At 40.5% G+C, this 27,208-nt stretch overlaps 1 protein-coding gene across 2 annotated transcripts in view; it reads left to right on the top strand.

The window, feature by feature from the left end:
* TMEM234 (transmembrane protein 234) overlaps nucleotides 1-27,208 on the top strand; it is a 156,287-nt gene that overhangs the window by 122,789 nt on the left and 6,290 nt on the right. Inside the window, exon 4 of one of the 2 annotated variants that reach the window (XM_044082530.1) lies at nucleotides 550-642. The exons of the other annotated variant lie outside the window; for it this stretch is intronic. Coding sequence (XP_043938465.1) covers nucleotides 550-642 — 93 coding nt within the window. The remainder of the gene's footprint in view (nucleotides 1-549; nucleotides 643-27,208) is intronic. 2 annotated transcript variants of the gene reach the window in all.

Raw genomic sequence — 27,208 nt, forward strand, 5'->3', positions numbered from 1 at the left:
GTCTAACTACATTTCCATGAGATCACATTGCAGATTTGAAAATGAGTTGAGGTAGATGCATAGGAACAGGATTTCTGCATTGAAGTAAATCTACTGAGATTTTGAGCATGGTATGAATCTTTATCTTTCAGAAGAGTCTGAAATATCCATTTTATCTTTAGTTATTTTATATCCAGGAGCTTTTCTTCCCGGGCCTCTGCTGAAAATATATTATTGCCCAGTTGCACTTTCATGGTAAACAAACATATAATAAATAAAATAATACATTTCTGAGAACAAGTTTATGGTTGAGAACAAAATAGGTGAGAATATTTCCCCATTAAAAATATTCATTACTGGCAATTGGTAGCTTTGGTTGAATATTATTTATCCAGTTTAATGAGCTATATTTGTTCATAGGTTCATAGATTACTAGGCTAACGGCCAGCCCTTATCAAAACAGTGCGCTTTTACTGAAATTTATATTTTATTGAGTGACACTGCAACAGGACTAATGGAAGTATAAGACAGTAAAATAAAATCCATTTATATTGTTTCTTTGTATTACAGACCTTTCCTTGGCTGTGCCTCTTTCAAACTCGCTTGCATTCTTGTTTACTTTACTGGCTGGAAAAGTACTTGGAGAAGATATTGGGGGAGCACGTAAGAAGAACTCTGTAATATTTTATCATATGATATTAGTGCCAGTTTACTGCATTTCCAATCACAGCTCCTCAAGTCAGATCACATTATACCACACCAACTTGCTCCACACAAACATACTCCCAATCACTGTCATTCCCATTAGGCATTTTTTACATCACCCACACTACTTACCCATCCACATATAGTGCAACCCTATAATTCCTATTCAGACCCCCACCTAGTACCATCTTAAACTTTGTAACCATGACTATCACACAACTAAGTCTAGTCTGTCTTCTCATAATTCTTTATAACGCCACAAATTATCACTCTAGCAATATCCCTAAACTTAGTAGCACACTACATTATGCACTCTCATGTACAGACACCACACATTATAATATCTGCCCACAATTGTTCAAGAACTACATAATGGACGATTTCAGAACTAAACACATATGCTCTCATTCCTACTCCAAAAAAAAAAACACAATACTTTCTCACACTCCTCACCAAACTCCAACATCTGTATCACCATTTTAACACCAGGCTCACTATAAGTGGGGATATCCACCCCAACCAACCCAAATCCATCCTGTCCAACACAAACTCCTCCAACACAAATGTCAGAACATAACACCCCACTATCTTCATCCCTGGGCAAATCAACAACAGCAGCAAAACCAACCATCTTTTAATGCTAAATATTAATATTATTAATATTAGAAGTATCAAAAATAAAATACCTGAACTCCAGGCCACAATAGCACACTACTCCCCAGACATAGTTGCTTTAACAGAAACCTGGCTAAATAAAAACATAGCTAACTCAGAAGTTCTCCCTACCAGCTACAATATCATTAGACAAGACAGACCCCTTCGTAAAGGGGATGGAACTGCCTTACTGCATAAGTCCAACTTAACTGTACATCAATTACCAAACTCTTACCCCTCCCCCAATAATTGGGACATACTTATCTCACAACTTCAACTTCACCCTAAAAAGGTCATCACCACAATTGTGATCTATATTCCACCTGGTAATACACCTGCTAGCCTTGAAGACTTCTTATCCTGGTGTTCTTCCACATACTCACAAGAAACTCTTATTCTGAGGGATTTCAACCTAGATTGGTTCACCTGCATATCAGAACCACCAAGCAATCTAATAAATCTCCATGGCTACGAGCAGCTAGTCCAAATTCCAACTAGATGTGATAAAAAATCTAAAAGGGAATCCATTTTTGACTGGGTCCTAACTGGCAACCCCACATTGTACCCCCACACAGGCAGTCTCCCAAACAGAACAAGCATATGCAAAACCACAAACTGTATATCCACTAGAAACACAAAAAATTATCTCCTGAGTTCCCCCCCTAAAAACCCTCCCACTTGACCAGGCTGTAGCATATTTCAAGAAAACATTTCTACAACACCTAGACACTGTCGCTCCATTGTGCAAAATCAAGGTTAGAACCTCTACAAACCCCTGGCTAAGTAAAGTCACCAAACAAATCCTCAAGTCCAGAGATGCTGCCTGGCTTTACTATCAAAAAAACAAAGAAACACAAAGCCTAACTAAGTATCAAGAACTGTGCAACCGTGCAAAAAAATGCATTAGGCTGGACAAAAAAATCCTACTACACGACATTACAAACTAAATACCAACACAATCCCCCAAAATTTTGGAAAAATGTAAACCAGCTACTAAAACCCACCCAAAAGGCTGCCCCCAAACCAACCATCCCTGACACTAAAGTTCCCATCGAAACACAATTCAACTCCCACTTTGTGAACTCAATTCTATCCTTAGTATCACAGGACAGTTCCTTCCTCACTATCCCCCCCAATGCAAATAACACTAATACAAGCTTTACCCTCAAAACAGTTTCCACCACTTCAATCAAAAGCATGCTCTCCAAACTAAAAACCTCATCAACAGCAGCTGACCTACTCCCCAGCTATTTCTTGAAATTCACAGCAGATGCTATTGCTTTCCCAATCTCCACTCTCATAAACAGATGAATTGTTGAAAACTATGCGCCCAAACTCTGGAAAATATCCTATATTAACACCCATACATAAAGGTGGGACCTCCACTGAACTTAATAACTACAGACCCATTGCTTTACTCTCCCCCCTGGCCAAAATCCTAGAAAAATGCATCCATACCCAGATGCTAAACTATCTCCTAGACAGCAACATCCTGTCACCTACTGACCATGGTTTCAGACCTGCCCATAGTACCACTACAGCCCTCCTCTCTGCTTCACAGACACAGTAAACTGTCTCAAAAATGAAGGCCTGCAGGTGTTAACTCTTGTTTTGGATATGTCCAAAGCATTTGACAGTCTTGCACCAAATCCTGCTAAACAAACTTAACCAATATCACCTATCAAATTCCACTCTTACCTGGTTCCAAAGCTACTTAACTGACAGGTACCAAGCTGTGAAATGGGAAAATTCTCTCTCTCCTCAGCTGCCCACAACTATAGGAGTCCCACAGGGTTCTGTCTTAGGACCACTACTATTCACAGTCTTCACAAATTACCTCCATACCTCCACACAGCATGCATCTATCATTCAGTGTGCAGATGACACTACCTTAATCTGTGCTGCACAAAACATTCCCACCCTCCTGCAAACAACTCAACTAGCATTCTCTGATGTTGAAAACTACCTAACCAAAGCCCAACTTATCCTCAATCCAAAGAAAACTCAGCTTATGGTTATAACCAGTTCTAACAAAAACACTGATAACATTCAATTCACTATCTACTCCACAAATGCTATTCCAATCGCTCCAGTGGCACAGGCTAAACTATTGGGGGATAACCATAGACTCCCACCTAAAATTTGATAGTCATCTCAACTTAATTATTAAAAAAGTACATGCCAAACTGCGATCACTCTACCCTCGTATCAAACCATTTCTTACCAACAACACAAGATCAGCCATGGCTCGCTCCCAACTTCTATCCACCCTACTCTATGCATCTCCCATTCTGACTAATCTCAACAAAACTGAACTAAGCAAAATGGAAGCCTGCTATAACAGAATTGCCCACTTTGCTGCAAATTGCTCATATAGAACTCATCACTGTACTGCTTTGAGACCGCTCACTGGCTTGAACTGCCCAACCTCCTAACCTACAATCAGCTCTGCCTCTGTCATTCTGTCTATTACCTCCCCAATAAGTGTCCTGCCCTCAAAAACCTAGTACAACATCACTCAGCCTAAAGGCCTCTTAGATCATCAAGCAAACTACTACTAGAAGTCACCAACAGCTATAATAGCTTTGGAGATGCACTATATAGTAGTTCAGTGGCTAAAAAATGGAACTCTGTCCCCACTAGCATTCAAAACACATCATCCAAAGCCTCCTTTAAAGACCTCATCAGGCAACATCTCAAGCAAAGTTGGCAGTGACATGATTGCTCCCCAGGCTAGTGAAAGTGGATAACATATACATACTAAATCTAGAGCACTTGATAATAGTTTTCAATCTTACTCACAAACACTGGCTAATCTACAATGTATGTACTGTACCTGTGTACTATGTATGTATTCTACGTATGTTCAAGATTTCAGCTCTACACCACAGATCTATTAAGTACCTTTATTTTTAAATTAATATTTTGTTTGTTCTCTCCACTGTAACTGTTGATGTGCTGCATGCCACTGTAAAAACATGTCTTTTGTAATTTGTGTGTATACTGATCATGTCTAAATGTATCTCTAATTTTTCTATGTGGAGCTTTTCTCCCCGGGCCTCTGTTGAAAAAGGGCCTTTTTGGCTCAGTCAGACACCCCCGGTTAACAAATGTAAAATAAACAAATAAAAATAAAATAAATTGTGAATCTGACACCATAAACCCCTGATTCGTATATCAGTGCAGAGAGTATCTATGTCTTCCTGTCACCTACATATATAATCTGTGTCTCACACAAAACATCACGCCACAGATTTGGAAAACTGCTTTAATTAAACCCCTTCCAAAGCAAACCATCCCAAAAGATATCTCACTCTTCAGTCCAATATCCATCTTCCCATTCTGGGCAAACTACTTGAAAAGATAGTTTGCACCCAGCTCTGTTGCTATATCCAGCAGTATCACCTACCTTCCTCCGAACAACATGGATTCTGGCATGGCTGGCCTGGATGAAGTACTATGCCAGCACTTTGGTCCCTAACTGATAACATCCTCTAAACTCTGACACTGACCTGTTTACAGGTGCCCTGTTTATAGCCCTGACAAAGGCATTTGACCTCATTAATCATTATCATATCCAAAATAAATTAGCTGAAATTATCAGTCAAAACGCTGCTCCCTGGTTTAAAAACTTCCTCAGTGACAGACACTTCAGAGTTAAAATAGGACCCTCCCAATCGGAATCTGAACCTGTTCCCAAAGTTGTACCATAAGGATCCATACTTGCACCCCCCTGCTCTTCTCTCTATTCATTAACAAACTTCCCTGTGACCTCCGCCATCTTCCACTTATCCTCTGTGCTGATGACTGTGTCATTTACCGATCAGGTCACTCTCACACCAACATTCATTGACAACTCTAGTCAGAGTTACATGAGCTCTACCAATGACTCGTAAACCATAATCTACTTCTCAACCCCACCAAGACAAAAAACTATGCTTGTTGGAACCGCACAGAAAATTTACCAAGTACCTAACTGTAACTCTCATTGCCCTACACAACCATTCCTTAGAGACAACCTCCACCTTCATATACCTAGGGCTATCAATCACTAAACTTCCACTTCCAAATAGGCAAACTGAGAGCAGAAATATTCTGCCCCCTCTTCTGGGCCAAAAAGATTTCCTCTTTACTTTCCCAACCAGCCAGAGTAGCCATTGGCAAAGGAGTTCTCTTTCTCAACTTGAATATGGGAATGTTTTGGATTCTGCCTCCAAGAAAAACATTGCCACTCTCCAGACTATCTCTAACAGCATCTGACAATTCATTGCAAATTCACTTTGTGAGCATCACTGTATTACCCTAGAAAAACAAATGGCTATCCATAAAACTTACTTTTACTATTACCTAGTTTTTGATTTACTTTGTAATTTATGTTTTATTGTATTACTTATGACTTATCTTTGCTTGTTTCTGTTTTGTTATGGAGTTTTTCTCCTCGGGTTTCCACTGAAAATGGACTATTTCTGTCCCAGCTGGACTATCCTGGTAAACAAATGGCAGTAAGTAAACGTTTAGTATCCCAACTTTACAAACTACTTCAACTCCACATATTTATTCCCCTTGTAGCTAAACTTTGAAAACCTCACAGTATACCTTGAGACACTACTCACAAACCACACCAACTCTCATGACCCTTAGATCCAAACCCCACAGCACTGCACATGCTCTGTCACACCAACTCTCAATACCCCTAGAACCAAACTCCATAGCACTGCACATGCTCTGTCAAACCAACTCTCATTACCCCTAGAACCAAACCCCTAGAACCAAACTCCATAGCACTGCACATGCTCTGTCACTCCAACTCTCGTTACTCTTAGAGCCAAACCCCACAGCACTGCACATGCTCTGTCACACCAACTCTCATTACCCCTAGAACCAAACCCCACAGCACTGCACATGCTCTGTCACACCAACTCTCATGACCCCTAGAACCAAACCCCACAGCACTGCACATGCTCTGTCACACCATCTCTCATTACCCCTAGAACCACCAACTCTCATTACCCCTAGAACCAAACCCCACAGCACTGCACATGCTCAGTCACACCAACTCTCATTACCCCTAGAACCAAACCCCACAACACTGCACATGCTCTGTCACACCAACTCTCATTACCCTAGAACCAAACTCCACAGCACTGCACATGCTCTGTCACACCAACTCTCATTACCCCTACAACCAAACCCCACAGCACTGCACATGCTCTGTCACACCAACTCTCATTACCCCTGGAACCAAACCCCACAGCATTGCACATGCTCTGTCACACCATCTCTCATTACCCCTTGAACCAAACTCCACAGCACTGCACATGCTCTGTCACACCAACTCTCAGTACCCCTAGAACCAAACTGCACAGCACTGCACATGCTCTGTCACACCAACTTTCAGTACCCCTAGAACCAAACTCCACAGCACTGCACATGCTCTGTCACACCAACTCTCATTACCCCTAGAACCAAACCTCACAGCACTGCACATGCTCTGTAACACCAACTCTCATTACCCCTAGAACCAAACCCCACAGCACTGCACATGCTCTGTCACACCAACTCTCAGTACTCCTAGTACCAAACCCCACAGCACTGCACATGCTCTGTCACACCAACTCTCATTACCCCCTAGAACCAAACCCCACAGCACTGCACATGCTCTGTCACTCCAGCTCTCATTACCCTAGAACCAAACCCCACAGCACTGCACATGCTCTGTCACTCCAACTCTCATGACCCCTAGAACCAGACACCACAGCACTGCACATGCTTTCTCCTCTCAGGCACCTCCTGTTTGGCAGTCTCTCCCCATCAACATTAAGGAAATCAGTATTTGTTCCAAATTCAGAATGCAGCTTCTTTATCCAGGCCAAATGCCCCTGCTTTAACACAGGATATATCACCTATCCTGTCTCTTTTCCAAATCTCTTCTCCTTTCTCAAGATTCACTGAAGACTGACCCACTTTAGAAACTAATGTATATATTGTATATTGCAGTTTGTTTGATAGTCTGTTGCACTGTGCTTGTTCACTACAATGTTTATACACAGTTTTTTCTATGTTATTAGTCTGAACTACTCTGTAATTGCTTACATTTCTGTATGTTTTGTTTTTCAGCAGGGCTGAGCCTGAAATTGGTCAGCATTGATCAGTGCACCACCCTGGTAAACAAATGTAAATTAAATAAATGTCTCTCAGAACACTAACATGTTTTCTAGCAATGTCTAAAATAAGAAATCCATTTTGACAGGATGCATATGAGATGCAGGGAAAAATGAAAGCTAAGTTAGAAACACCTACTGACTTGAGTGCTTCTACTCACGCTAAGTACCCATATACACATGTAAATGTTGTATAATTATACAATGACTGGCCATTAACATTCCAAAATGAGCACGCTGATTGGTCAGCCCAACCAGCATGCCCATCGTAAGTCAAGCATATACCAGTGGAAAAAAGTCCAGTCGCCCGGACTCTCTTCCATTAGTATGTGCTATTAAAATTTTACTTTTCTTTCATTTTTTTATTTTAAAAAATTAACTTACAAAAAGCGGAGACTTAAAATGAACAAGAGAGATTGGGCAGAAACAAATACAAGGATGATCAGGTATGTTATACCGTTATACAAAACTAGAAAAACGTATCTGATTATCCTAAGATTTTTCTCTCTCCCTTCTCTCCCATTCATTCAAAATCTCCATTGTTTTAATTAATAAAAAAAAAAAAAAAAAAAAAGCAATGGAGATCTTCCTTTCTCCGTTGCTTCCTTTACACAGCACTGATGTACTGCATAATTATGGAAATGTAAGTCCCATATGCATGCGCAGTATATCAGGAAAGTCCCAAGATACCGGGGAAAATGCGGAAGAGCACCACGGTGTTGTTATATAACGACATTATTTAAGAAAAGTAAGTAACATTTTTCTTATAGAAAGCATCTTGCAAACAATCTTTCGGTGTGGTACAGAAATTGCTTTGCTTCGGATCAGAAAGTCTCTCCAAAGAGTGGTAAAAGCGGCCAAGAAAATTATTAGGACCACTCTTCCATCTATTTAGGACATGTACTTGTCTCGATGTCTCGCTGCTGTGGTAGCATTGTCGCCTCACAGTAAGACGCTGTCCTGTTAGATTCTCAGCTAAAGCGTCTTCTGTGTGGAGACATGCGTGAATGGGCGTACCTTCGTTGAAGGTTGTGCATCAGGCCTGGCAAGTCGGTATGTAAAAATCTACTGCCAATCATTAGCGGACTGGAGTTCCGCTGTGGCGACCCCTAACCGGGAAAAGTCAAAAGATACAACAACTTGTCTCGATGTCTCAGTAGAGCCAATAAAATAGTCAGGGACTTCACTCAACCTGCCCATGGACTGTTTTCCTTCCTGTCAGCTGGCAAGCTGTGTAGCAGTATGCAGTGCAAAACCACCAGATTCAGTAAGAGCTTCTTTCCACAGGCCATTAGACTACTCAGCTCTACTAACAACATGCATAATGATGGCCATCAGGTGTAGCAGATATCTGTGTAGATGAGAATTCATATTTTTGTGCAATAACTCAAATGTTAGACTTAACTCATATTTTGGTGCAATAAACCAACCGGTGCAAAACTACCCTTCTTGTGCAGTACTGATAACTGTTGGAATTCTGTGCGATAATGTATGGTTTTAGATTGGTAAAATGTTTTGGGTGTTATGTCTGTAATGGTTTGCTGTGATGTAGTAGTATCTGTTGTAATGCTTCTTGTGATGTTTTGCACATTAAGTCCGGAGAAAACAAAATCTTCAGTTTGCATTGTAGTGTGAAGTCTGAATGACAATAAAGTTTACTTTGACTTTTGACTTTGACACAGGATTATGTTCCTGGGTTTTCAGTTAGACACTTCAAAGAGCTTTCTTTCCACAAGGAGAAATAGCTCTATATCTAGATCTGTTTCTAGTTTTCCTCTTAGACTTCGGTCACTGTGAGGGATTACCTCAGAATTCTGGGTCTCATAATATCTGTGATTCTTACAGTACTTCTGGCAAGACTCCACATGAGAACGATACAGTGGTATCTCAGGTATCTTTCGTCCCAGCACCAGCATACTTTGTCTTTTCAAATCCCACTGCTGGGGTTTGTCAGAAGAGAAGTCACTTGGTGGATACAGCAAATATCCTCAAATCCAGGTTTCCCCTTTTCCCTCCTTATTTCAAAGCTTTCACTCACTACAGACACCTCAGACTATGCTTGGGGAGCAGTTTCAGGAGGGGTGAAAGTGCAAGGTGTGTGAGACACCAACGACAAATAAATATAAAAAGATACTTCCTCTAATCAAGCCACTCAACTCTCTGAATCATCTTTGGACCCTGTGACATCTTTAAATTGTTACAGTTAATGCCACAGTCGTGCGGTACATCAACAAGCAAGGGGGAGCCAAGTCACTCTTTGCAGACTAGCCATGTTGACTTAGGTCAGGATATAGCTTCATAGCACACTCTCACTCTACAGGCATCCTGCATTCTGTCAGAGCAAAACTGTGTGGCAGACAAGCTGAGCAGGACAAGGGCAGACCCTCAGAATGGAAAATAGATCAATGAATCTTTCAAGATTAGGTCCATCTGTGGGGAGTACTACAAGCAGACCTATTTGCCTTTGCTCTGAACAGTCAGCTTGCAAGATTCTGTCCCAGGACTCCATGCAAGAAGGCCTGAAAAATAGGTAGCTTTTCCTTTTCCTTGAACAGCAATGTTCCTGTATAATTTTCCACCCCTTCTACTGATTTCCACAGTACTTCTGAAGACTCAGAAGGAATCCCCCAAGATCACTTTGGTGATTTCCTTCTGGTCCAGGCAACAGTGGTTCTCCCTTCTTTTGGAAATGGCCAGGGGCAATTACCACAAGCTTCCTTACAGACTGGATCTAACACAAGATCGGGGTGTTTGAAACATCCCGACCCCACTGAACTTTTGTTGACTGCCTGGATGATAGGGCCTTTATTCCCTTTAGGCACCTGTTTACTAAGCACATACAACAGGTACTAATGGGGGCAAGAAAGCCTAATGCTAGAAAATCATGTATTACCAAATGGAAAAAAATTCTAGTTGGTGTCAGTAACATAACTAGAACAAGTCCACGGCAACAAATACAGGACAGCAACCAAATCTTTTAATTCTAAGAGCTCTTTATTTGCGGACAAATAATAAAATGATGAAATAAGTTAATAAAATAGTTTAATAGCAGCAATAAATCAGCAATAAATCAAGCACTTTTGTCTCTGTTCATTCAGAGACTTTTTCAAGATAAACCACACAGTCAACAGTCCCTTTTTAAAATAGTAAAAGACAACCCTCTAATTACTCTCCACCAATAAATTACATTCATCAGTTAGAATCTAATAAATTATTCAACAGCTGGATAAATTCTTTTTTTTTTTTTTTTTAAGTATAGAAACTGTATAAAATATAAATAACACTGTAATTGTAAACCATATGTTGCAATAAAAACATTCACCATCCAGACATTTAAAATAAACTGTATGTATATACACTTGCACACTTCTCTTTTTATCTATTTATCTATCTAGTGCCTTCAGTTTGAGAAAACACGCTAAAGACAAGGCATCATTTATACCTGGCCAACTTGTTGCATTCATTCTAATTTGCCATATAGCCTCATGTTTTTCTAATTGGAGTGCCCATGGGCCACCCCCTTGGGTCAATTTCAAGTCTGTCCAGAATCATAAACGTAAACATATTGTCAGGGAAAACATTACAGTTTTTTGCAAGGGCATTCGTCTCTTTTTTCAACCTTATATCTGTAAGGTGTTCGTAAATTTTACTTTTAAGCTTCCTTTCAGTTTTTCCAATGTAGTATGCTGGGCATTTCATGCACAAAGCACAATATACCACTCTCTCAGTCTGGCACGAACCTTTCTTTTCTATCTTTATCATAGTCCCATTTATTACACAGCAGGGTCCCTCTAAAACATTTGTACACATTGTGCATGACTCACGTTTTTTCATATAGCCTACTATAGGTTTCTTAATTTTTGCTTCAAGAATATTTTTGAGGGTTTGCCCCCTCCTGTGTACTATGTTTGATTTTTCACCCACCCATTCTCGAACATTGTTACATGATCTAACAATAGCCCAATTCTTATGTACAATGTCTGCAATCATTTTACTGGACCTATTATAGGCTGCAACCAATGCTGTCCTAGAGTATGCTACTCCTACGGTCTCAGTTTCCACCTCCACACTGTCCTTACTGGACCAGTGATAAGCCGTAGCATCTATCACTCTAGCATCCGTAACCCCTATGGTCTTAGTTAATTCCTCAAGCTCATCTCTCTCTGTATATCCATTAAGGTCATCCATCCCTATAAGTAAATGTGGTTCATTTATATCCTGGTTAAGGATGGCTTTAAAATGTCCTCTTTCTCTTTTATTTACTACTTCAGTAAATAACTCATTCACTAAAATAGTAGGATAACCCCTTTTAACAAACATTTCTTTCAATAATTCACATTCTCCAAGGAATCTTTCAAAACAAGTAATCATGCGGGCAGCTCTTGCAAATTGCCCCTTTAGAACGACCTTTTTCTGTTTGTAGGAGTGAGCATTGTTAAAATGCAGGAAGCTATTAGAATACATTTCCTTACGGAAAATTTCAGATTGGAACACACCTAAAGAGCTATTCTTTACCAATTTAACATCCAAGTATGCAGTTTCACTTACTCCTATAGTGTGGATGAAACTTAAAAATTTTGTAGAATTGTTGATATACACTAGGAATTCATTAATCATCCTTTACGGGCCAACCCAATACACAAAAGTGACCAAAAAACGAATATAAAGTCTACAATATTTATAAAAGACTGATTCTATTAATAACTTTTTCTCCCATTGGAGCATGACTATGTTTGCATACAGGCCCCCACAAGATGAGCCCATAGCAACCCCCTTTGTCTGAAGAAAGTATTCTTTATTGAAAAATATAAAATTATTCCTTAGTACCAGGTTTAAAAGTTGTTCATAAACATTTATTTTTGGTTGAGGAATTCCTCTCTCATATAAGTACTCACAAAACCATTCCACACCTAGATTGTGTGATATCACCATATATAGGTCTTTCACGTCCAAGATTATAAAAATCTCTGCTTCATTGAATTTCAACCGGTTAATCCTCTCCAAAAAATCCCATGAGTCTTTACATAAGGAATTTTCATTAGCTAACAAAGGTTTTAGTTTGATGTCTAAAAATTTTGCTAATGGGTAAGTTATAGAGCCCATCAACAGTGCATAGGGGAGTCCTGTAAAGACTTATGTATTTTTGGTAGTCCAAAATACATGGTGTCTTTGGGTAGAATACTGTTAAGAAGTTTAGTTCATCTATGGAAATAGATCCTTCAATAAACAGATCATTGAGCTCATTACGAATTTGATTATGTGCTCCATTCAGTTGGTTAAGTGAACTGTTCTCATAGGTTCCACCCATCAATACATTTCTCATTCTCTGATTGTAATCCATAATATCCATAATCACAGCCGCTCCCCCTTTATCTGGTTTGATAATTCTGAGACCAGAGTTCAATTCCTGTAAACATTCTAATTCATAAACATTTAAGTTATTGCCCCTTCCATTTCTTTTCAGATTCCTTAAATTAAATTCACATAACTTCTCAAGCATTTGCAATGTGGAATGCAGTGGGGGTGTTGTACGTGCTAGAAATATGCAAAGGATTACTGATATAATCTACGTAGTTAAATAAAACATTCAGGTTCAGCTTTCTTGCAGAGTGTTTTAAATCTATTATAGTATTAGCAAGATCACATTCAGTCTCTGGTACAAAAGTCATGCCCCTGGATAGCAGATCACAGGCAAGTTCATTGATACGGACTGAGGAATAGTTAAACACATTAAAATCCCCAGCATTGTTCTTCATTATAAGACATGGAGGGCGTGTGTTTTCAAGGTTCATCTCCTGCCCTGATAACCACCCCTCCAAGTCCCCCTTCGATTCATTGTCTGTCCCCCTTGACCTCTGGTGGTCATTGAGCTGTGTTCTCCATATTCTGCTTCTGTTGGAGCCTCTCAGACCTCCTCAAAGAGGGGTACTGCTCCTCATCTAAAAAGGTGTTTTCATCATTAACCACATTAAACTCATTTCTGGACCCCCAGTTTTGTGATTTGGGTGGTTCAAGGTAAGAAGTGCTCTGATTATACTGTATTCTGTCCCGTTCAAGTTTCTTAAGTTTCCTATTTTTTATGTTATTAATTTGGTGTTCGATTGACTTGAACACAAAATTATAGTCAAATAAATTCTCTGCATGTGCCCTGTCCTGCACAATCATTTTATCCAGTTCTGTTGCATCTTTTATTAAGTTATTCAATAAAATATCATTATGTTTGATTACAGTCTCCATATATTCATGCCCATGCCTGTCGAACATGGAGATTAATTCTTTATGAAATTCAGAGTTCACTATTAAGCCAGAAGGGAACTGCCACATACGTAAACCCTTTGGCACTCATTTTAATCTCAAATGTTCCCTAAAGTAAGAATTATCTAGTTGTAGTTTTTTTATCTTAAGTAGGACATAGTCTAGTTTTTGCAAGTTAGTGTTATAGTCAGTAATACTCACGGTGCTCTTCGGTGACAAGGACGGATACTATTCAAGCCATTCGCCAATATCCGCTTGTCGTATAGCACAGTTTGGTTCATCATTCATTCTTCTGTGTTCAAGGGGGGGGGGGTTGAATTAGTGAAATTTTGCTATTGACCGATATTTCTGCCATTTCCTGGCTCATTTGTAGTTAAATTGACATTGTTTAGCAGCTATTGCATTGAATTTGATGAATGCAACAAGTTGGCCAGGTATAAATGATGCCCTGTCTTTAGCATGTTTTCTCAAATTGAAGGCACTAGGTAGATAAATAGATAAAAAAAGAAGTGTGTATGTGTATATACATATACATACAGTTTATTTTAAATGTTTGGATCGTGAATGTTTTTATTGCAACATATTATGCATTTTATGGTTTACAATGAAAGTGTTATTTATCTTTTATACAGTTTCGATACTTTACAAAAAAAGAATTTATCCAGCTGTTGAATAATTTATGAGATTCTAATTGATGAATGTAATTTATTGGTGGAGAGTAATTACGGGGTTGTCTTTTACTGTTTTAAAAAGGGACTGTTGATTGTGTGCTTTATCTTGAAAAAGTCTCTGAATGAACAGAGACAAAAGTGCTTGATTTATTGCTGCTTTATTGCTGCTACTCAATTATTTTATTAACTTATTTCATAATTTTATTATTTTTCTGCAAATAAAGTGCTCCTAGGGTTAAAAGATTTGGTTGCTGTCCTGTATCTGCTGCTGTGGACTTTGTCTTGGAGTTTCTAGTTTCATTTTGCTGATGAGTAACATAACTAGCACCCATCTAGGGCTAGTTGTTCTCTGGCTTAATAATATTTGCATGATTTACTGTCCTATGGCCTTTCTTAAGCCTCCATCTAGGTTCATTTTTCAGCCATTTCAGTATGTTTGCCCACAGATCCTCCTCTTTCAATGCATTCTTATGTTAAAATGTTTTTGAAAGGGGGGTTTGTGTGAAAACCAGTAGCCCCTCCTCAGAATCTTAATTAGAGAAGCTAACAGTTGCATCATTTGAACCAGCTAACCTGGCTGACTTGACGTTCTTAACACTGAAAACAGTTTTACTGATAACTCTGATCTCTGCAAAAAATGTATCCGAGTTACAGGCTGTTATGGTAAGGCAACCCTACCTCATTTTCCACAGGGCAGGGTTTCCTGGAGAAATAATTCTTCCTTTATGCCTAAAGTCGTGTCCAAGTTTACTTTAAATCAAACTATCTATCTTCTTGTTTTCTCTCCTGAACCTAAAAATGAGTGAGAAAGGATATTGCATACCTTGGATGTCCACAGGCAACTTGATTACTGTCTTGATAGAACTAAATCTTTCAGATCTTAGGTTCAATTGTTCATTTTTGTGATAGTAAGAAGGGGCAACCTGTGACTATTTCCAAATGGTTGTCTAAGGCTATTAACTTTTTTTATACTCACCACTACAAAACTATTCCAGGCAGGTCAAGACCCACTCTTTGAGGGCTTAGGTTTCATCTATCACTTTTTGGAAAGGGTTGGATTCTAGAAGTATTCTAGAAGCTACTACCTGTTCCTCTATACAATTCTTTTACAAGGCATTATAAGCTTGATTTATTTTCTGTGTCTAGATCAGGCTTTGCAAGGACCATTCTACAGGGGCTTCTGGACTCTTCCTCCACCTCCCAAAATTTGTAAGCTAACAGTTTGGGCACTTGGAAGGTGCCCTGAAGCTTTGGAAACTGGTTGGCTGTTATATCTGTGCAGGATATAACCCATATAGCTTAGGCTATTGCAGCAGTGATCATTTGAACATCTGCTATTATTGTAAGTTTACTTGCACGACTGTAATTTTTTCTTCAACTCCACCTATTTGCTCTTCTTGCAGAGGTACTAGAGCCCAAAGTAATTCCTTAAACTCTTGTGTTTTCTCTACAGTTAACTTCCACTGCTTCAGCCTTGTCGCTATTAACCTTAGGCCTTTCTCTGACCACAGCTTGCAGCCGTTTGTGGCAACCAGTCACTTATACTGTAGGCTGAGTGTTTCTCTATGGATGACGTAGCATTCACTGAATCTACCCATTTCCTTTTCTTACTAGGAGGAATTTTACCTGGATTGCATGTTGGCCACTCCTGTATGTTATCTTGAGACTGTCTGCTTTGCTAAACCATGTGTTGGCCACCATCAATTCATTTGCCAGTAAGAAGTCTAGACTAGCCTCTCCTTCTTTATTCCTGTTGCTCACCCATGTGGACCCAAACAATCCTCATATCCTGTTTTGTCCCAATATGTACATTCAGATCACCCATCATCAACCCTGATTCATGTTGTTCTGCTTTATCTAATAGCTCCCACAACTGCTGCCTGAATGCTCTCTTTTCCTCATTAGTACAACCCCGCTGTGGGGCATTAGCTGAGATTATGAATAGTGGCCTATCATTAGGCTGGAGTCTAATTATCATGAGTCTATCGCTAATTCAGATGACGTCCCTTACTGTTTTTTCCCTCACTAGAATTCCTGCACAATTTCTAGTCTGTCCTCCTTCTGAGTAGTAGTCTATGTATCCCAAGCCAAGTGACTTTGCTGCACTGCCCTTCCATCTTGTATCCTGGATACATAGGATACCCAGCTTCCTCCTAACCATCATGCCATCCAATTCCAAGCTTTGCCCTGTCAGTGAACCTATATTGAGTGTAGCAATCCTTAGTTCATGTTTGGTTGGTTGATTGGTTTTACGACCAGCTTTCATTCAGCAGAGCTATCCCAAGTAACATAAGCAAATGATTTTTGTACAGTTTCACTACTTGCAACCACTGCTGTAATTATTTCCTGTTGGTTTTATTTGGAAAAACATTTGCTGAACAGTTCTGTGTATTCCCCATTGCTTCTCTTTCCTTCTGGTGCTGCTGAATGTGTGTGATGTCATCAGTAAGTGCCAGTGTTGTTTCTACAGCAGCCACAGTCTCAGGCAAAGTAGAAACAGCTTCCTGAATACCAGAATCACAATGTTCCACTGTCTAACTCCATGGAATGGCCTTTTCTTCATCAGGCTCTTTGTAATCTGATATTTTTATCATGTCAGCATTATTTAATCCACCTTCAACAAGTTCAGTAATAAAGCATATCAAGACTGTAGAAATCCATAGTGCAAGCCTTTTGTTTCTCCACATATACAGCTCCATCCACTGCCACTCTCTCTCCTTCCCTTCCTGCAGCCACTGTATGGTCCACCCATAGGAAGGAGTCGCAAAAGAGTAGGGGATGTTCCCTGGTGCTCTAGCCAATTTACCCCAGTTAGTATAAAGACTAGTATTAAGGCCACCTTGGGTCTGCTCTGAAAAGAAGCTGCTGGTCTAGTGGGACTAACATAGGGTTACCAGATACCTGTGAATCCAAAGGAGGACAAAGCCATGATAAAGTAGGGCAAAGGAAAGACAGTGTAGTGCTGCTACAAATAATTCCTTACTGACACAGGGGGCACCTGGACTGCTGTACGATAACATTTCAATGTGCAATTACTATAAACCATCCACTGTTACCATTCAATGTGTAATTACACGTAAACCATCATAATGTATCTTGACTAACCCTATAAAAAGATATTAAGTTAAAAAATAAGTCATCCACAAACAGCCCCCCAGAGCACACTGTATAGCTAGTATCTCTTTGACACCTGCCAGGATATTATATAAAAAAAAAAACAAAGAAACAAAGCCATCAACAGCCCCCCAAAATACACCAACCACTAGTATCTGGTTGACCATGCCAGTGTATTATGTTAAAAAAAGATAATCATCAACAGTCCTCAAAACACATTGCCTCCCTATATCTGGTTAACCCTGCCAGGATATATTCAAAACATGAAGCATACCTCTCAACTACACAGATTTAGGCCTCATCTTTTAGGTCTGTTTCTTATAAAATTGTGGTTTTCTGGCAAACCATTAAAGATTAAAGTCAGAAAATAATGTCAAACATTTGAGTTTCAGATTTCATAACCTTCAGAAAATTTATGTTAATGCAATATATGTTATTATACCAACTTTTTAAGGTTACAGGAGCAATATTTAAACATTGTCCGTACTTTTGAGCCTTTGTCCCTCCATTATTTATGGCTTTGTTCAGATTTTTTGCTCTAAGAGGTTGAGATGTATGAAAGAAAGTCATCAACAGCCCCCCAAAATACACAGACCACAGGAATCTGGTTGACCCTGCCAGTGTATTAAAAAAGAAAATCAACAGTCCCCCCAAAACACATTGTATCCCCAGCATCTGGGTAACCCTGCCAGGTTATAACCGTGCAACCTATAACCAGAAGAATTTATATGCTCGATAAAGTTCATTTTTAATAAGTTTTGCAGGCCTTAATTTATCCATTTTTCCTTTTCAGACCAATGTCTAGTTAGGAGCACTTCTGAAACATTGCCATGAGACCAGATTACTTGAAATGTTGAGAACAACCAACTGTCTTACCTTCAGCTGTTATGTGGAATGCAAAACATAACAATGAATGATATATTATTAAGTCTGGGACAATGTTATGTTACTTTTAAGGCCCACGCGTACATATGCTAGATTAGAGCTTATACGTTTGCTGCCCATGTCTGTCACATGTTACAAGAAGAAGCTGTGACACAGACCATCAGGAAATATGTAAGTTACTAGATTATATGGAGGACACAATATTAATGTATGCATACAAATATTTCAAGCATGGACATTAATGCCCTTCTAGCTTCCCAATATACCAAAACAGTTGTTTCCGTAATAACTGTTCAGGCTGTTCTTAAAAATATCTTCATTAATGCTTGCTTTAATGTAAATTGGTGGTCTATTCCATGTATCAGCTACTATCTCAGACAACCAGTTAGTGCACTTTTCATTCCTGTAGAATCTACATAGGTTGTCTGATTCTCTACTACTTTTTGATAACCCAAACATTCCTAGAGGTGGCCTCTAAATGCCCTAAATACCAGAATAAGGTAATCTTAAATCTCTATATTAGACACTGTAAAAGTTCAAATATTTTAGTCTTTCATAATTGAGAGTGTGAGAATCGAAACAGTTAGAAGCCATAATCTAAACAATGTCTTAGGGCTACCTTGTCAGCACTGCAGACTACCACTTTAATCAGCTCTATAAGATATCCACTAGCATCTGCTTAGCTGTTTATTACTCTGGTTCCTCATGGAAATGGCTTTTCATTCAGGCTATTTTCATTAGAGAATAAACGCTTTCACAACAATCATGCTGAGCTCAGCTCATAAGTAAAAACAGTTGTACATGCTTCAGAGTTCATTTACTTATAATGTATTTTTATTTCTGTTCTATGAACCATCCTGTAAACTACAACCCAGACAGCCTCGTAACTCTTCTCATCTCCTCCCAAACATGGTAAGCTATATCCATACAGCAGTGCATTACACATGGCTGGATCAAGGGACTCTACACTGCAAAGTAGTGCTCTGTCCTCATAAGGGGTACAGAGTGCCATATGCCTACAATGCAGAGGTGCCGTGAATGTCATTGCTGCTAACTTCAGTTGGAAAGGTGCATGCGGTGTTGTCAACATGCACCAAAAAGCATCCTACTCAGCATGAATGGCACTTTCAGGTTCTGTATTCCCCTTACTCATCGGTATTGACACTACCACCTTTAACATGACCCCTGCTCAGTGACAGTGACAAACTCACTCTTCCTTAAGTGTGGCACAAAGGCCCTTAAACACACATAGTACTAGTATCTGGTTCACCCTGCCAGGAAAAAATAAAGAAAGTATCTGGTTGGCCCAGCCAGGAAAAAAAAAGTACTTACCTTGCTTGAACGCTAACACAACGGTTGACCCCTGTTTATCTACTCTCTCGCTATCTCCCTCGCAACTAAATCACGGTAAGAGAACGCGAGAGTAACAGGACAAATTAGCAGCCACATCACTTATACAGATTTTGTAACAGACTGCTGACTTCGCAGTCCCATCAGGTAAGTAAGGTTCCCATTTATTCCGGTTACTTAAACCGCATTGACTTCTGGGCATCTGGATAGATACCTTCTTTAGTCTTCTCAATCCAGACTGTTTTTAAAACAGTCCAGAGAAGAAAAAAAAACATTTTTGAAAGCTGGACATTTTTGCCTTTTTAGGCATCCCTGCTGGATGGAGGACACAATGCTGAAAAGGAAGACATGTCCTCCTTTTGCCGGACATCTGGTAACCCTGGAGTAACACCATCAATGAAAAGGTAAAAAAATGAAAAACAAAGAAATCTATTCGCATCTTCGACATGGACAATATAATTGTCTGCACCAGTACCAGCTCCATGCCCAAAGCAGTAACAGAAGTCTCACTAAATTACGTTATTAATGTCATGTGTGTGTTTGTGTGTTTGTTTATATTTGTTAACCACAAATAGAGCAGTATTTCATGTGGTCTTTTTTCAGCCTGGAAGCACTATCTGGTTAAGAGATTTGTTCAGAGTCACTCAGAAGACAAATTAAGGATGAGGTAATCATACTGTGGATTAGAGAACTCTGCTGACTTAACAGCGCACAGCTTTAATCCGCTGTCCTAACTGGCAGAAAGCCATGGCATGGAGAATAGGGGAAAGGATCTTGTGTGCCATGCATGTGCATAAGCAACTGAGATTTAACTTTGAAAGGAGTAAAGCAGGAAGGAATGCAGACAAGTTATTCAGAAGCTTTGCAAAGGAAAGAAGAGCAGGCCTGCCTCTAAGCAGACCATCTCTAAATAAGTTCATATGTTTGCAAGTATGGAGAAGTGTTCAGGCCTGATGGCCATCGAGGAACACTATCTCAGTAACTTGTGGATCAAATACCCTATCTCCCGCCCATTTATCATTTCTAAAAAAATGTTTAGACCATCGGCACTTCTGGTGGATTTATGTAGATTATTCCACAACTATGCTAGTCTACGTGTAACATAACAAAGTCTTGCCTTTTTGTGACTTAGCTCAGTACAAAATTTTAAATTATGATGTTCATATCCAAACACTGGATCCTACCCAGTTCGGCTTTGTTAAGGGCAGATCCTGCCTCTTAAACCTGGTTGATTTCTTTGAAACAGTCACCAAGGCCATTGACGAGGGGCAGGTGGTCCATACAGCCTACCTGGACCTACAATACCCCACTCAGGCATTATAGATAAGCTCACCAGCTTAAATATAAACCCCTATGTCACTAGATGGATTGCAAACTGGCTCAAGGACAGAACCCACATGGTTAGAATTGCTGGAGCCATGTCAGACTCCAAACCAGTTACAAGTGGTGTCCCACAAGGCTCAGTCCTGGGACCTCTCTTGTTCGGAGGTACAGGCCAACACGGAAGGACTGTGGCTGACCAAGTTCGCAGATGACTGCAAACTGGGTGCCATAATCGACTCTCCAGCCGACACAAGCATCCTCCAAAAGGGCCTCATAGAAACAGACAACTGGTGCCAGTACCATGGCCTCAAGCTAAATGCCAAAAAGTGTATAGTCATCCCCTTTGGCAAAAACAAAGTGCCCACAAATTACCACATAGGTGGAAATCCATTAAGTACAGAAGAAGTAATTAGGGACCTGGGGACCCAAGTTGATAGCAATCTCTCATTTGACAACCACGTGGCCAAAGTGGTTAGAAAAACATTTTATATAGCCCACCTAATCATGAAGGGATTCACATCTAGATCAGGAGGTCATCGTGCCTCTTTACTCATCCCTCATCAGGCCCATAATTGAGTACAATGCCCCTTTGGGATGTACCTTACCAGACACCTGCAGCAACTGGAAAGACCCCAAAAGTACCTCACCAAGAGGATCAAAGGGCTCAAACAGATGCCATATGCTGCCCGGTTAAAGAAACTCCAGCTCTACTCAGTGGCATACCGCCTGTTCAGAGGCGATCTGTGCCTGGCGATAAAGCCATGTCCAACCCGAATTAATGGACATGCTGCACCTCAGAAAATCCAAATCCCATCGAGCTACGCCGAGAGACTTGAACCTCAGCACTGAAATAAATAGGACATGCTGGAGGGACAGATTCATAACCCAGAGGCTCCCTTCACTCTGGAATAAAATCCCAGTCCAGGTTAGGCAGAGTCCCTCATTGACTCTCTTCAAGAGGAATCTTGATGAGTGGATGGGAGATCGAGGGGGTATCACTTCTGTGTCACTGTTAGATAGAGGCACAGTATACTAACCTCGAAAAAGGGCATAGCAAAATAAATTTAAAATGGGTGGCAAAAGCCAAACACATTCTGGCTATGCTTATAAATGCCCTAGGGCAGATAGCCTAGTATGAACCTATGAACCTATGAACCTATATGTTACTGAGCTATTATACACCTCTAAACCCAAGTACATCTAAAGAAATCTGTCATTAAATACTTTATATGCAAATATAAGTCTAACCCGAATTTATCTGTAATGCAGAGTGTATAATCCAAGTTGTGAGCATCTGTATGTGTAATGCAAATCCTTAATTAAAAACATTCTTTTGGTGAAACATCTTTGCACTGATTCTAAACGTTTTACTTGTCTCACACTATACGCATAAAATGCACTGTTTTATTCAAGGGTAGGTCTCACTTAAACTTTATATAATTTTAACAAACTTGTAACATTTCTAGTCACTAAATTCTTTAATATCATTCCGGAGTGTCTTAAACCTGTACTACTGATTGACTGAGCTTGAGTTTCAAAAAAAGCATTTTGATTCAACTGTAGTACCAAAGTCTTTATATAAACACTATAAAAATGGGCACTCGGAGGCACCAGATGAAAGGAGATATCACTTCTGAAGTTATAAAGTTGTAAAAACAATTCTTTATTAATGCTTAATGAAATGACTGCGCATTTGCCCACTAAACAAGGACTTCATCAGATATGTTTTATCATTTATTAATTAGTAATTTTCTTTTTGTCTGTTTGCATCCTTTATCTCCACAGTGAGAACTTGGGTAGCTGGAGAATTGAATTTTAAGACTAATTAATTGTTTTATTGGTTATTTTTTTTTATTTATTTAACATTTGTTGACAAGGAAAGTCCGACTAGGGCAGAGCCTATTTTTATCAGAAGCCCAGGGAGAAATGCTCCAGATGCATGTCTTTGAAATGTGGGAGGAAACCAGAGTACCTGGAGGAAACCCACACAAATGCAGGGAGGACATGCAGACTCCACACAGAAGACACCCCAGCTGAGAATCGAATCAGAGACCTCTTGCTGTGAGGCGACAATGTTAACCGCTGCACCACTGCGCCCATATTCAAGAGTAGGTCTCACTTAAACCTTATATAATTTTAACAAAGTTGTAGCATTTCTAGTCGCTAAATTCTTTAATATCATTCCGAGCTGTCTTAAAGCTGTACTACAGATTGACTGAGATTAACTGTTTTGGTTATGGGATTAGAGTATTTAAGAACAGTATTTGTAATGATATTATATCTGCTGAAGTCCTGGTGTTTAGAGGATGAAAATGCAGTGATTTCATTAAATGTTAATAAAGGATTGTTTCATTTCATCTGGTGCCTCTGAGTGCCCTTTAGTTTTAATAATAAAATCTTATTTATTGCCAAAAAATTTAATTTGTCTGCATATGTGTTGCAATGCTTGTTAGAAAGTATTCAAGGAAACACTACATTAAGCAATGAAGACTCAAACACTAAGTGTTGGGCTACTTTTGAGCATACTATTGGTGGCTTAGTTGTTACTCTTTTCATGGCAAGACCATACTAGGGCACGTGAGAGCCCACTCCACATGTGCCACAGTAGCCACTAGTGTCTTCTGTATGAGGGGCAGCACTTAGGCCACCTTGGAAACAGCTATGTTGTCATCTGTTCACACCTTCTTCAAGCATTATATCCTGGACATTATCTCTAGTTTTATAGCAGGAATAGCATACCCATCCTACAAGGACTACTGTACCAAATGATCTCATGTTGTCAATCTTCATGTATTCTTGACTAATGGGTAACGGTTCTGATCCTTGGAACCAATCCAGTCATTACACAGCTCACACCAGCCAAAAAAAAATCTCTCGAGCTACAAGTCACACAATTCCTCTCTCTAAATTACCTCAGATCTCGTTTGCCACTTTCGAAAATCAGACGTGTCAGCCAGTGATCTCTTGCAGCTAAGAAACTTTTCTGTTTTGCCAGTAGTTATTCCTTTTCTATTAATAGTTAAAATCTCTTATTGTTAGTTCTAACCTTTTTATCTACTGTTTGGTCTACCTAATTGAGTGCGTTTCCCCTCTTTTTACCATGGTAAATACTTTCCCCTACCATCGATGGTAGTTCTTTCTCTTTATCCTTGTAGTAGCCCTTTTTCTGCCATTGCTGCTAGAATTTTTTTCTCTCTTAAATCCTTTTTCTTGTGTGTATCTCCTTTTTTGATAGTTATGGCTGAAAAGCCTAAATCCTCTACCACAGGATTCAAACAATGTTCTGAATGTGGCAGAAAGCTGCCAAACTCGAATAACCACGACAAATGTGTTCATTGCTTGGGTGTGCCCCATCTGAGTGTGGAATGTACTATTTGCCAGAGTTTTAGTAATATAACCCTGGCTGAGAGAAAGAATAAGCTAATCCTCAAAGGGCTCTTTAAGGCCACTTTTAAGGAAGCCTTGTCCAAGGTCGACCAGTCCCCTCCGGCCTCTGGTTCTAAGTCTTCTCAATCGGTGCTGTCATCTCCTTCAACACCGACCATTAAAAAAACATAAGCATGCCTTGAAGGGTTCACCCTTAGAACCAAAATCAAAAGCTCTAAATTTATTTATTTATTTAACATTTGCTTACTGGGAAAGTCCGACTTGGAACAAAGCCAATTTTCAGTGGAGGCCCAGGGAGAAATACTCCAAATGCATGTTTTTGTAACATGGGAGGAGTCTGTAGTACCTGGAGGAAACCAACACGAATGAAGGGAGGACATGCAGACTCCGCACAGAAGGCACTCCAGCCGAGAATCGAACTGGAGAACCTCTTGCTGTGAGGCGACAATGCTACCACTGCACCACTCCAGAATAGTCAAAATCTTTGACACCGGAGACTTCTTCGGTTCCGTCGACACCGGATACGACTACAGTTCAGAGCTTTAGTTCTTCGGCTCCCACAATCATTTTGGTACTAACTTCGGTGCTGACTGTTTCATCCTTGGTGCAATATATGGTACCAAAGCCATCCACATCTTCAGAGCCCAGGTCTATCTATTTATCTTCAGTGGAGCCTTTTTTAGGACAATTGCCCAGTCCATTTGTGGAGAGATCAGAGTCTTCTTCAGCCCTGTCTATGCACGCCATCAGAATCCTGTCAGAACTGGACACTTTTAGGTTGGTGGACCAGATCTTGGTAGCCCGGGGTCTTTCTTCCCTCCTGGAGCAGCTGAGTTCTCTTCCTCAACACCCAATTACTCTCCTCCTCTAACCTTAGCACAGGTTTTAGAGTCATTGGCTCCATCCACCCAGGTTCCTATGACTTCGGCAGCAACTGCACCCTTGCCGTCAGTGCTGAGTCTGCCCCTAGCCCCTTCGGTACCATCAGCGCCATCAGGCCCCCAGGACTATGTCTTTGCTGTCGAGCATGGAGGGCTCATACAGATTCTGAGCATTTCTATGAAACCGTCCGTATCCCTTACAGCTACGGTGGTGGTGGACCCTTCCATGGTTCCGATTTGCCAGGTGGGATTCTCAGGGAAGAGTATGACCCTAGTTCCGTGTTTGTCAGTCTCAGTTCCGGGCTCCCATCCCTCCTCAGAGGGTCCTGCTTTCAGACCATGGAAAGGACTTTGGCCATTGCATCTTCCCACCTGGCTCCTGGGTTCTTGGAGTCCTCCTTTCAGTCCCCAGGCTCTTCATTTCCGGCACCAACCTTTACCCCTGGACAGTGCGCATCAGGTCCGCAAGACTTACCTTGTAAGGATATCCCTTCTTCCGAGTCCTCCTGAGATATTCCCACTGAGGAGCCCCCTCAGAAGACATCTTGCAAGAGGAGGCACATTGATTTCTCCTGAAGAATCCATCACAGAAGACACAGATTTCAGTGAAGGGGAGAGTTCCCCACAATCATCCCTGGAAGATGTCTCCTTTGGAGTCATTTTGGAGATCCTGAAGCAGAGCGGTGGTTGGAAGTCCAAAGACCCATCCTTCAAGGAATCTGTGTTCTTGCAGGCCTTTGGTGTGCGCCCATCTACCTCCTGAGTGACCCTGCCCACTGACGATTTAATTAAGTTAATTGCTCAGTGGGCTTGGAAGGATCCTGATTCTGTCGAACGAGTCCCCTGGAGACCTGATAAGATTCTTACTGCCCCAGAGGACCAACCCTACTGGGCTAAGGGCTTGGTAGTAGGTGCCGTGGTGGTAGCGGCTTCTACTAAAAAAGAACTCAATGAAGAAAGTTCTACTGTCCATCCTACAAACCAAGAGCCATGGTGATGGACAGATTTGGGAAGTGGGTCTATACATCATCAACCTTTGCTATCAGGTCTGTGAATTTTTTGGCACATTTTACAAGACTCCAAAGGGATTTGGTCAAGGAACTATCAGATACCCTGGCTGGAGCAGTGGCTGAGAAGTTCCAGGAGAAAGTGGCATCTGAACTAATTACCCTGGAGTCGATATTGAATTTGTCCATGAGGCTCATTGCACATACAGCCGAAGCGGCGACCAGGTCAGCAGCTTCCGGCATTGCAATACAAAGAAATGCTTGGATACACCTGTGCGAGTTCACAGAGCCATTCAAATCTTACTTTGTCAATGCCCCCTTTTGGTGGGTCCTCCCGTTTTGGTCCCAAGGTTAAGGAAACTCTATCCAGGTGTGAAAAGCATGGAAAGACTTTGTCTGCTGTAGGCATGCATTTTTCCACTCCTCAATGGTCCTACTGCAGGAACTAGAGGAGTGGTAAAATGTGGTTCAAAAAAATCCCAAAAGCCTTTCCAGGACACACATGGCTCAGACTCTTCTCAGGGCGGAGGGGGGAGTTTCAGAGGAAGACACCGTCCAAGAGGCAGGAGTGGTCCACAGAATCAAGAGTTCCAGAGATTCATTCTCCAGTCAACCATATCAGCACTTTTGAACAGAGGCCTGATTGCTTACCTCTGGAAGCAGTCGAAGGAAGATTTTCCGTGCACCCAAATGCCTGGCGATGCATTATCATTGATGCCTGGGTGCTAAGGATAATTATCAGAGGCTACCGAATTCCATTCAACCTTTATCCAAGAACCCCTGCAAAACTCCCCAATGTTCCACCCAGTCAGAGAGTTCAAGCAGCACTAGAAGTA

Source organism: Protopterus annectens, chromosome 1.part1, assembly GCF_019279795.1.
Source record: "Protopterus annectens isolate FY-2018-M chromosome 1.part1, PAN1.0, whole genome shotgun sequence".
In the NCBI taxonomy this organism is placed as follows: Eukaryota; Metazoa; Chordata; order Ceratodontiformes; family Protopteridae; genus Protopterus; species Protopterus annectens.